At 42.7% G+C, this 12,452-nt stretch overlaps 2 protein-coding genes across 22 annotated transcripts in view; one reads left to right on the top strand and one right to left on the bottom strand.

The window, feature by feature from the left end:
- RALGPS1 (Ral GEF with PH domain and SH3 binding motif 1) overlaps positions 1–12,452 on the top strand; it is a 617,170-nt gene that overhangs the window by 441,670 nt on the left and 163,048 nt on the right. The window lies entirely within an intron of this gene.
- ANGPTL2 (angiopoietin like 2) overlaps positions 1–12,452 on the bottom strand; it is a 37,374-nt gene that overhangs the window by 14,792 nt on the left and 10,130 nt on the right. The window contains exon 2 of the mRNA XM_077145340.1: positions 5,762–6,627. Coding sequence (XP_077001455.1) covers positions 5,762–6,578 — 817 coding nt within the window. The 5' untranslated portion in view covers positions 6,579–6,627. The remainder of the gene's footprint in view (positions 1–5,761; positions 6,628–12,452) is intronic.

Genomic DNA, 12,452 nt, shown 5'->3' on the forward strand with positions numbered 1-12,452 from the left:
TGCCCGCTGCTCAGGCTGCTTTAGTTCTCAGGCATGATGGGCACAGTGCCTGAGGCCAATGAATTTTTCAGGAGTTTATGAAAATGTTTGAGGTCTAAAAAAATTTATTGGCTCTAAAATATGAAAAGAAAATTGCAAAATTAAAAATTTTAAGTGTGTGATTAAATGTCTACGAAGTGTAACATCTTGTCAAGTTCATTAAATATTGAATTTAGTCCTCATAAAAATGTTACTACATTTGAAATTAAATTGAAAACAATTTGTAGCTTAGATTTTTCTCCTTTTTTGAGAATTCCTGAACAAGCCCGATGCTTGCTGAGAAAGCAGAGACAATTATAAACTAATTAGTTACTCTTGGCCAAATAATTTCAAAAGCATCATTATTAAAATTCTTTAAAAATTTTTACAGTAAAATTTATGTTAGATGTGTGAAGTGAGTCTATTTCAATGCATTTGATATGTTCTGAAGCCTCCCAAATAAAAGCTCCTAAAACCCATTAAAGGGCTGAAAGAGATCCTGTTTCTGCCTGTATGACCTCAGGATAGAGAGACATTTGCAGTATTACTTCCCCAATAACATTCGGAAGCATTGTGCCCACTCCTGGGTTTCACATTGTACTTGTTCAGGAGAATCAGTAGCTTTAAAGCCATAATAAGGGGGGAAAAAGCCAGAGGTAGACTAGAATGGGCTCATTGTATGCAGAGGTGAGCAACTCACTATGAGTCCCTGGGATTAGTGGGAATGAAGCCCTGAAGCTCCCTGGGTACAGTGGTCAGTGGTACTCAAGGTTGCCTGGAGGAGGGAACTCACTGGATGGAGAGGTGGACAGGGAGTACACAGAGGGTCCCTGAATGACCAAGACACTTTCAGTCCAGCAATTGGTAGTGCCATTCTATAGATACATCATGGAAGAATTTATCAGACCCATGATTGCAATCCACAGGTACTGGACACTTGGTGTGCCTGTGGTCTGCCTACCTATTAACACTTTCCAAGAAAGGGAATCAGCATAGTTTGCTTATTCTTGGGGAACCTATGTTGGCTTTTATTGATCACCATTTTCCAAATGCTCACAAACCCCTCCTTATAATCTTTTCTATAATTTTACTTGGGCTTGACTATAAGTCAGCTGGTATATAATTTCTGGTATTGCATCCTTTTCTCTTTCTGAAAACAGGACATTTTCCCTACACTGAACCTGGTCTTCATGATTTTTTAGTGATTGCTCAGTGACTCTGAGACCATATCTGCAAAGTCCTCAGCCCTCCTCATCACCTCTTCCAGTAAATCTTCCCTTAACCTCACAAGAGCTACTTAATTCTCCTGTGGGTTCCTGTAATGCCTTATATATTTATCTCTATTGGAATATAATAATAATGATAACTACCGTATATCTAGTGTCTTTCATCTGCCAGGTACTTTAAATGCTGTTTACTCAGACCTGCCTTTTAGGCCTTGGTCTTTTGTACTGAACTGTGCTGCAGTAATTACAAAGCAAATGGATGGTTTGGGGAGGGGGGGCTGTCTCCTTATTAGGCCGTGGGCTCCTTGGGGAAAGGATCCTTTTCAGCAGCAGGGAGTATGTGATCTTCCCAGTCTAGTGCTGAGAGTCACTTAGTGGTCCACGTGCCTTCCTCCATCTCACAGTTCCTCACAGCTTGTAAAATGTATTGCCTTTATCTTCTTCATTCTGTTCTTTCTAGCTTGAAAATTAAGCTGTCTGGAAACAGAGGCTTATAACAGAAGATAAGCAACATCCAGACCACACCCTGGAAAAGGAAACCTTGCTATGGGAAAGTCTGGCAGTCTCTTCAGTACGTGTGGGATGGCACTAGATGATTGAATTTTTGGTTCTTTTGGATGTTATTATAAAGATACCACCTTAAATATCTCAGTCTTAGCACTTAGAAATTTTTAAAAAAAGATTGTATTTGTCATTAAAATTCATTTTTTTCTTAGTATTTCTTTCTCTATATACAATAATTTTAACTTAAATTATTGTATTAAAAAATCTGTTAAGGGAAAATTACTTGTTCATTTAAAAAAAAATTAACCTAAACTACTCTAGGTCCCATGGCTCCATGGCTTATCTTGAGGTACAGGGCCAGGATCATCAGGGTTATTTTCAATATTAGGTAATGAAGCAAGTATTGTAGGAGGGACTGTTTCTAATGTCCTTTAAGCAGGTCTCTGCTACTTTAGTCCTTTACTGATACTGATAGAAATCAGTGGGAACTATATCACACCAGAATGTGATAACCTTCCATCACACTCAAAAGGATCTTTGTGATTAATTTCCTCAAGATACAAGAGAAGTGGAAAAGAGAAAGCAGTGAAGAAGGAAGATGACCCACCTTGAACTTGGGTGTCTTCTGTTTATGAAGAAGCTAGCCAATAATGTTCTTTGAAATATAACTGAACTATATAGTTTGTAATTAATATAGGAAACTTACTTTGTTTAACAGCAAAGCTCTGGAGGCAGGAGACTTGGGGGTGAGTTTTCCCTAAGTTTCTATTACCTTAAGAGGTGAATCAGGATACCCCAATGTTTCTACAACTCTCTACAGTGCTTCAGGCTTAGCGGCCCAGTCTGCCCGAGGTGATCTGCAGAACTAGTACGTTTTTACCTGGATTGATGATTGCTTGACCTCCAGAAAGAATGGAAACTGCAGTTATATCTCATTCTCTATTTTAAAACATATCATTGTGCTAAGGAACCACCATCTAATGTACATATTTTCTACCTTATGGGGTAAACAAAATATAGGGGGGAGAAATCAATCTAGGAAACACTGTGTTCAAGTTGCCTTCCTGCATGTAGACTATCTGTAGTGAGGTGGTTTCTACATACGCATTGTATTATCAGTAGAGCAATATGCTTATCATCTAATGTTCAAGAGCAGATCATATCTACTGTTTTTTATATACTTAGAGCTAACGTATTTAAAGAAATCAGGACTCCAGATTTAGCTATACCTTGAAACACTGAGTAGATGTAATCCTGGAGAAGGTGTTCAGAGTTGGTATAAATTAAGTTAGATTTGTCCTCTGCAACTTCAGTTGGGCCCATTTACTAGAAGACAGGATGTGGATATTATGTTTTCTATTGGAGATATCAGTTGGTTCCTCCTAGGGCTGGGCAAGGGGGCATAACGATGCTGGTGGGTTCACAGTGATAGTGTTTTGTGTTATTAGAAACAAGAGAGTTCTAGTAACAAATCCACCAACTCTGTTCTCAGCGCTTATGTTCAAAGAGTTGCTTGAAACCTAGTACTGTGAAACAGTGATGGAGGGTCAGGTCTCAAGCAACTGACTGTTGGGCGGAATCAAGCATTTATACAGTGATTTTCACATCAGTTCCCCTCCAGCCTTTCCATGGAAATGTGCACTATTACAGAGCAGATTTGGGTTTTAGCCTTGACTGAATCACTAGCTGTGCATTCTTGGGCAAATTATTTAACTTCTCTGAACCTCAGTATCCTAAAGTTAAAAGTCCAGGGCCTGATCCCGGCTCTGCTGACAAGCTTTGTGATGGGAAGATTATGTTAGGGCATCTGAGAGCTCCTAACAGCTTTAATATTTAATATTTTATAGCCTCTTCCTCATCCATTGAGCAACAAACTGAACTGGGTGTATTCTCTTTCTCAGGAGAGAAAATAGTTACTATGGAAGTATTCACTCCTTTTGGTTTTTAAAGATTCATTTCACACAAGATCTTGCTGTGGCAGCTACCACTGTGGTAGCACTGCCTTCTCCTCCCTGATTACTCTCTAGCATGGGGGTTGTGGCGGGAAGGCAAGCATATGTGAGACTCTGCCTGAGGTGAGCTGAGAAACAACATCCCAGCTTTCCAGCTGAGGTGCCCATCCTTTTATTTTGCCTCTTGGAAAACGACCCCTACAGGCTTCCTTTTTAATAGACCTAATTGACAGGTGTGTTTTTTATTGCTAAATAAGTGGAGAAGGTATAGGATTGTGTAAGTGTGAGAAGAAACGAAGAGGAAGGGAGGGAGAGCAGCAACAGCAGGACCCCCAGGCGAAGGGGCAGTGGGGCCATTTGGTCCAGGCCTCATCATAAACATCATCCTGACTAAAATGCCCCTAGCTCTGTCTAGACCCAAGAGAAATAAGACTTAACCTAGGTAAGAGGTCAGGGAAGCTGGGAGCTGCCTGGGCCTCCCTTATTCATCTATTCCAGACCTTGTTACAGTCTCTGGCTGGGAACATACCATCGAGTACATTTTCAGATAAGCTGGTGGTAGCTCCCTCATTCCCATGGGGAAGAGCATGCTGTGGGCCAGTGGCCCAGACAATGAGGAAAAGATGGCTTTGAGATTACAGAAAGGTAGAAAATTTATAAACTGCCAAGACTTGGATGTAAAGGTATTTAATTGTGAAGGTGTTTCTGGCTAAGCTATGTCCCCAAGAACAAAGAAGCTATTGGGTGAGAGTGCAGAAGAGAGTTTTGTCTTCCAAGAGCCTGCTCTGCAAGCTCTCAGAACAGGCCTGATAAGAGCCTTCTGCTTATTGGCTGAGGCCAACCTACTCAGGTCCATGCTGGCCTTTGGAGCTATTTAAAAAGAGACCATCTGCTTTTTTCTTTTAGCTTAGTGTAACACCAGGAAGGAGCAGGCCTCTCTCCAGCCACTTTCCTCATGAGCTCTGTCTGTACATTCAGCTTCTACAGGTAGATCCTCGATATTAGCTGGTATCATCTCATATGGAAGATCAGTGGTGAGATGAATCACAAGAAATGTTACTATTAATTACAAAATTAATGAGGGCTTTGCTTTGAAAAAAAAAGAGATAAATTGTATTGTATTCAAGTTATCTTAAAAAATAAAATCACAACTATTTCCTTTCATGCCAGTATGCTTTCTTAAGTAGAAGAGAAAGAGGTAGGATGATTGCAGTAGCCTTAGAATTATTCATAGCATACAGGCTCTCTTACCAGTGCCACTGCCCATGTTGAATTATGAAAGTGAAGAAGTAGGGGTTCAGACTGCTTCTTGTTGAGATGCCAGAAGTAGGGAGTAGGGCAGTTCCCCTGGGTCTTTGAATGGGCTCCAGATCAGAAACACAGTAATAATTCAAATTCCAAATTCCCAAGTCCACCTAGTGAACTCTTACATATCCTTCAAGATGCAGTGCAGAAGTCCTCCTCTTGGTCCTACCTTTCCCTTCCACTCCAAGAACACTCAATAGTGCTGCCTTAGTGTCCCCATGGCTTCTTCTATTTCCCTCTCTGCAGCACTGTGTTATGGGCACTATTGTACAGTGACTGCATGGTCCAGAGTTTTCACTGCATTCCTGATTTCAGATACTTTGGTGTTTTGTTCCTATCGATTCTCAAAAGTTTCTGGAAAATGTGACTTTGCCAAACGCTCCCACCCAGAGATCTTTTATTAGACTAGATATGCTGATTTTAGGGAACAGAAAAAAGTATGGATGCTGGATAGATCCCAGGTACATTCACGCAGCACCCCTCTCAGACTGAGATCCTGGATATCTGGGACATAGTTTTTCACAAGTTCCCCCACGTCTAGTGCTTCCTGGCTTTACCTTTGAGTGTCTAAGGAATGTGGTCCCCCCCTTCACCTCACTGGCTCCAGCAACTTGGCCCAAGGGTCAAGGGAATTGTATAAGTCTGTTAGCCCACCTCAACTTGCTGTGGCTTTTCCCCCCAACTTGTGTTCATAGCCAAGAGAAGCCTGGAGTCTGGTCCTGAGGCTCAAACGAAAGGGATCTTGGAGGGACTTACCTGACGGCTTGTCTGTAGAAGATGGGAGGCTGGTGAGGGTAGGCATGGTGGGCAGAGGGGGCGGCAGCACCTTCAAGTTTTGGTCACTTTGGATCTCATTGGTGGAGATCTGATTGATGATGCGGTTGTAGGTAGGTGGCTGATACACCCGGGGAGGTGTGGCAGGGGGTGGCTGAGGGATGGGCCTGGCTGCAGGCACCCGCTGGCAGTGCTCCTCAAGCTGTGCAATGATTTCTGATTGGTTGTGGGCCAACGTGGCCAGGTGCTGGTACTTGTGCTCCAGGTCCTTGTACTTGCTGGCCAGCTGCAACATGTCAGCTGTCTGGTTGAGGATCCTGTTCTCCAGCTGGGAGAGCTCCAGTGCATTGTCCCGCTTGCGGATGATCTCATGCAGAAGCTGCATATAAAGCTGTGTGACTCGTGAGTTCATGTTGCGGCTCTCCTTGCGCAGTAGCTTCACCTCACTCACTATGCCACCATCCACCTCCACCAGCTGCTGCAGCGTCTCAATCTGCCGCTTCTGCTTGAGCAGCTCATTATTGAGCAGCTCCAGCTCCTGCTTGTGCACTCGGTTCTCCAGGAGCACCTCAGGCTCCTTGGAGTTGACGCAGATGGCACCTGTGACCCGCTGCTGGGGCACAATGAAAGTGTAGGTGCACTTGTCCGGGGACTCGCCTGCCCGCTTGTACCTATTCAGGTAAATGAATTCATTTTGTGTGCTCTCCTCAGTGCCCTCAAAACCATCTTCCTGCCCTGCCAAAGCTCCCATGGTGGCCAGCAGTCCCAGCCACCAGCATGTCACACACAGCAGCCTCATGGTCCTTGCAAAATGGTGGTTATTCTTTGTGAATAGAGTCTGTGAAAATCTGAAAACAAACAGAAGGGGAGAATCATAATGGTCCCATCACTGTAAGTGGCCTCTACCATAAATGATCTCAGCCTTCTCACCAGGCAGATCATTGCACAGATGCAGCATCAAGAGGCAGCATTCTACTCTCCTGGAGCCAGAGAGGAGGGCAGCCTTTCTGGAAGTAATAGACAGAGACAGGCTTCAGCAGAGGTACAAAGGAAAAGGGAGGGTACTGGAGCATCTGAAAGTAGAAGGCCATGGCCTTGTTGTGCTCTTGTCTCAGGCTGAGAACCACATCTGTATAGCTTGAAACTGGTGAGAGGGAGAGCAAGGGTTCCTCAATCTCTCTTCTTCTCCTACCTCAGACTGCTTAGTTGGTTAAGTCTTTCTACTCTATAATTTCTAACCACCCATAATTTCCCTTTGTTATGAATTACAGTTCTGTTTCATTTTTTATTTCCTCTGCTGGACTCTACACTTCATGAGGGCAGGTACTATGTATCTGATTCAATCCTATATCCCCAGGATGTTGCACTAAGCAGGCTTTCAGCAAGTATTAAATGAATAAATTGCTAGACACAGTATGGAATGTGTTCAGTTTGTAGTGGGCGATGTCAGGGAAAGGATGTGTCCGGTCACGTGGTTTTGGTCTGTGTGTTAGCTGAGCTGAAGAGCCCAAACAGGAACAAACAAATGCTGTTATGAATCCAGTTATTTGCAACAGCCAGTAACTGCACAGTCCTATCATTGCAATGTGATTAAATCATACGGGAGCAGAAAACAGACACGTGTCTGAGGATTTGTTTCAGTTCTTTTCTTGGACTGTTCATTCCTTCACCAGATATCCGTTGAACATCTACTGAATGCCAGGCTGGCGATACAACTGCATACAGAACAAACCCAACCCCTGCCCTCGCTGGGCTTACACATCATTACACAGTTCATAAGTGCTGTGAAGCAGAAGTCTCATACACTATGAAAGGGTGTAACAGGGAATATGATCTGACTGGAGGGGTCAGGAATTCTTCCCTGAGAAAGTGACCTTTATGCTGATGCTTAAGGGATGAGTAGGAGTTAGCCAGGCCAAGAGAGAGGGGACAGACATGTACTGGATCCCTCCTCTCACCTACTTGAGGACATTGCTCCAACATTCTCCCCAATCTCTGTTGCATAAGCATATTTTTCCTAAAACAATCAGGCTGTTAGACATTTGGAGAACTTTTGCTTAAGAGCTGACACAGAGAGAGATGCTTGGAGATGCAGAAAAAAGTTGCCCCTGGGAAAGCAGTTGGAAACAAGAAGCCAGGAGAGAAAGGTAGCAGATGTCACCATGTTCTCCCCAGATGACACAGAAATCCCAAACGTCATCAGCCGTTTCTTGAGTCAAAGTATATTTATCTGGATGCCTTAGTTTGGAAAAGTATTTATGCCCTTAGAACTATAAACTTGTAACTTAATGAATTCCCTTTATAAAAGCCAACCCATTTCGGGTATATTGCATTTCCAACAGCATTAACAAACTAAAACAGATTTTGGTAACAGGGAAATGGGGTGCTGCAGTTTGCAAATGCCAGACATGTTTGAACAGCTTTTTAAATGGATAAGGGGAAAGCTCTGGAAGAATTGTGGTATGCTTGATAGAGAAGGCCTGAATTTCTTTGAAGAGACTGTTAGTAGAAATGTGGACACTAAAGATACCTCTAATGAGGCTTTAGTCAAAAATGATGAGTGTGTCATTGCAAACTTGTTTTCCAGTGGCAGAGAATTTGGAAAAATTAAGTGCTGGTATTAGAGAGAAGTCAGAATTTGAAAGTGGTGAACTTGGATATTTAACAGAAGGGATTTCCAAACTAAATGTAGAAAATGCAACCTGGTTCCTCCTTGCAGTGAAAGGTGACAGGAAAGGGATAAGTTGAGAATTGCACTCTTTGGTACTGAGAAACCAGAAATTGATGGTCTGGAAAATTCTGGGCTTCCAGAGAGTGAGACCCCAGAGAATAGGGCCCCATGTGATGTTTTAACCTAACATGGAACCAGTCAGCCATTTCAGAAAAAGCCAGAATTGGAAATGGAGTTATCCAGAAAGAATCTGTGGAAAGCCCTATTGTCTGATGGCTATGATCCATATATACTGCATAGAAAACTGACAAGTTTCTTGTGAGAGCTGTATAAATGCAGCCACTGCCAGTCTACACTAAAAGGGACAGAAAAGGGACAGATTGAAGGGAAAATTACTTCAAAGGCAGAACTATGGAAGCTAAATCCTGGAGCCAGGAAATCTCAAATGAGGAGAGCAGACCCACCATTACACATGGAGAGGGTGAGTTTTCCCCAAAAGCAGAGGACAAGCCTTCCACTTTGATGTTTAGGAAGACTTTTGGGGCCCCAGATCTCAGAGAGGGTAGAGCTCATAAACCAGGGATTAAGGGAAGTCTGGTGATCACCCCATTCTAGAGGGATTGAGTGTTTGTCCTGGAGATGGCAGAGAGCCCAGGTGCTGCTCTGATGTTTGGAGAGGGTGGAAGTGAGAGAAAGGTGGCCCCCATAATGCACTCCAGTGTTGTAACCCTGACCTCAGTGTTTAGAGAAAGCAGGGCCACTGCATAGGCCCTTGGAAAGGGTGGGATTGCCTCTTGATAAAGCCCTAATGATAAATAACTGTCAGACGAAATCCAATGGAGTTTGCCCTCTAGGTTTTAGGAACTGTTTTGGTCCAGTGACCCCTGTTTATCTTTCAATTTCAGCTTATGGCAATGGGATCATATATCCTATGACTGCTCCTCCTTAGATATTGGAAGCAGATAACTTGATCTGAGATTCACAGGTCCACAGCCAGAGGAGAATTTTTTGCCTTACCACAAACCATGCCTATAACTAATTTTGACGAGATTTTGTACTGATTTGACTTTGTGTTATGTTTTTATTGTTACTGAAATGGTTTAAGGCTTTTGTAATATTGTAATGGAGTGAGTGTATTTTGCATTTAGAAAGAACATGTCTTTTTGGAGTCCAGAGCGTGAAATGCACTGGTTTGAAAGTATTGTGTACCCCAGAAAAACCATGTCCTTTAATCCTGATTCAAAATTGTAGGGTAGAAATATTTGATTAGATTGTTTACATGGAGATTGACCCACTAAATTGTGAGTGTGACCTTTCAGTTAGATTACTCCATGGAGATGTGATATACCCAATTGTGGGTATGGCCTTTTGATTAGGTGGAGATGTGACTCTACCCAGTCAAGGTGGGTCTTGATTAGTTTATTAGAATCTTTTAAAAGAGGAAATGTTTTGGAGGAAACTCAGATGCTTGGAGAACTTTTGCTTGAGAGCTGACACTGAGAGAGACGTTTGGAGATACAGAAAGAAAACTCCCTGGGAAGCGTTTGAAATGAGAAGCCAGGAGAGAAAGCTAACAGACATCACCAAGTGCCTTCCCAGCTGACAGAGAAATTCCAAATATCATCATACTTTTCAAGATATCTTTCTCTGGATGCCTTAGTTAGGACATTCTTATGGCCTTAGAACTGTTAACTTGTAATGTTTTTATAAATTCCGTTTACAAAAGCCAAAAAAAAAGAGAAAAAAAACACAAAACAAAGCAACAACAGAACAATTAGGCTCTTATTTCTCTCAACTTAAAGAAAATTGTCTCTTGACCTCAAATCTCCTCTCCAGCTACTTTTCCATTTTTCTTCTCCCCTTTTTAGCAAAACCCTCTAAATGGAAATACTGTTTCCAATTCTTCTCTTGTTGTTCTCTCTCGAGCCTACTCCCATCAGACCTGTACCTCCTCTCCTGTCCTTCAGCTGCTCTAGACAGTGTCAACGGTGACCTCCCTCTGCCAGATTCAGTGGTGTTCTTGGTTCTCAGCAAACTGGACATGGTTGATCATTCCCATCTTGAACTCCCTTTTCAGGACATCACCCTTTGCTCCTAGCTCAATGGCTGCTCCTTCTCAGTTTCCTTTACTGATTCAGCCTCTTATTTCTGTCCTTTTAATGGTAGGGTGCCCCCAGAGCTCAGTGCTCAGACCTCTTCTTTACTTTGGCAATTTCATCCAGTATTATGACTTTGATTACCTTCAAGCACTGATGAGTCCCACATTTATTTCTCCTGCCCATAACTCTCTCCTTGACTCCAGACTCATACATCCAACTGCCTCTTTGACATTTCCACTCATTTACTGCTCATCTCAAATTGAACTTATCCAAAAATGAACTCTGAATTTACCCCATGATCCCATCCCAACTTGTTTATCCCAGTTTTTCCATGTAGTAAATGGCAACTCCATTCTTCTAATTGCTTAGGTGAAAAACCTTGGAGTCATCTTTGACTCCTTTTTTTCTTTTATAAGTCACCATCAAATTATAATAGAAATATCCTAGAAATATTTCTAGAACCCTACAGATTCTCCCCACCTTTCCTGCCCCACCCTGGTACAACCCACCTTCAATTCTCACCTGGACCACTGCATTAGTTTCCTAACTGGGCTCCTTGTTCCTGCTTTTGCACACTCTACAGCAGCCAGAGTGATCCTTTTAAAAGGTTTGATTGGCTCACTCTTCTATTTAGAACCCTCCACTAACTGGCTCCTCATCCCCAAGAAAAAGCCCTCCATGATCTAGTCCCTGCTACCTCTCTGGCTTTATCTCTTACTTTCCTCCTCACTCATGCCACTCCAGCCACATTGGCTTCCTGAATGTTCCTTAAGCTCATTGAGAATACTTATGACTCAGGGCCTTTGCACTTACTATTCTCTCTCCAAAACACTCTTTATCCCTTTCCTGTTTGCTTGCTCCATCACTTCTTTCAGGTCTTAGCTCATATATCACCTTCTCAGTAAGTCCCTCCCTGGTTATTTAAAATTGTGATGGTGTCACCTACTCCCTCCAGAGTCCTTATTACCATCAGATATATATTGTCTGCCTCCTTTTTGCCCTCCTGAATGTTAGCTCCATGAGGGCAGGGTTTTTTTGTTTGTTTGTTTCTGTTTTGATCACTGCTCAATAAATATTTGTCAACTTAATGAAAAGACATACCCACCAACAGCTGCTGTGTAGTAGGGAGTGCTATGAAGAGGGAGATACCAGGGCATAGGGAGTCCATGAAGAAGTGACTGTCTGAGGGGGTAGAGCTGCACAACAGGGTGGCCATATGTTATATTTATTAGCAATATCCATAACTACCGTTTATTGAGTACTTACTGTGTTCCTGATCCTTCACTAGGCATTTTGCAAATGTTGTTATTTTTTGTTTTTGTTTTTATTTTTTACTTTACTGAAATCTCAGAATGCCCTTTATAAGGTGTATACTGTTATTTCCATTTGTAGATGAAGAAACTGAGATTCAGAAAAGCTAAGTGACGTGCCTAAAATCACACAACTAGAAGGTGGCAGAACCAGGACTCTGCCTTTGTCTGAGGAACCCAAACCTTCCGACTCTTAATGACTTAATGTGGTTTTTAGTAGTTTAAAGGTATTAGCACCACTGCTCTCTGGCTTCACATTAATTTATGCTCATATAACCAGGACACTGGTTTTGTCTTCTCTGGGCCACTTAAGGGCCTTCTCAGGTGAGCAGCCTGGGTCCAGGCTCCACCATGTGCCAGCCAGTTGGCAATTCAAAAGAAGACCCTGTGCTCCCCAGGGCCTTGCTAAGCTCATTTCCACTTAAATGACAAAGCCCAAGCATGGTTCTGATGGCCAGCTCAGGCCTTTTCCGTCAGGCAGGAAAAGGTGTTCACGTGTCCTGGTTTGGGTTCTGCTACGAGGTAGGGCTAGAGTGATGTCAGTGGAAACCAGGCTGAGTTTGTATGTGTTTGCCTGGTTTCCAACGGTGCTT

Source organism: Tamandua tetradactyla, chromosome 2, assembly GCF_023851605.1.
Source record: "Tamandua tetradactyla isolate mTamTet1 chromosome 2, mTamTet1.pri, whole genome shotgun sequence".
Lineage (NCBI taxonomy): Eukaryota > Metazoa > Chordata > Mammalia > Pilosa > Myrmecophagidae > Tamandua > Tamandua tetradactyla.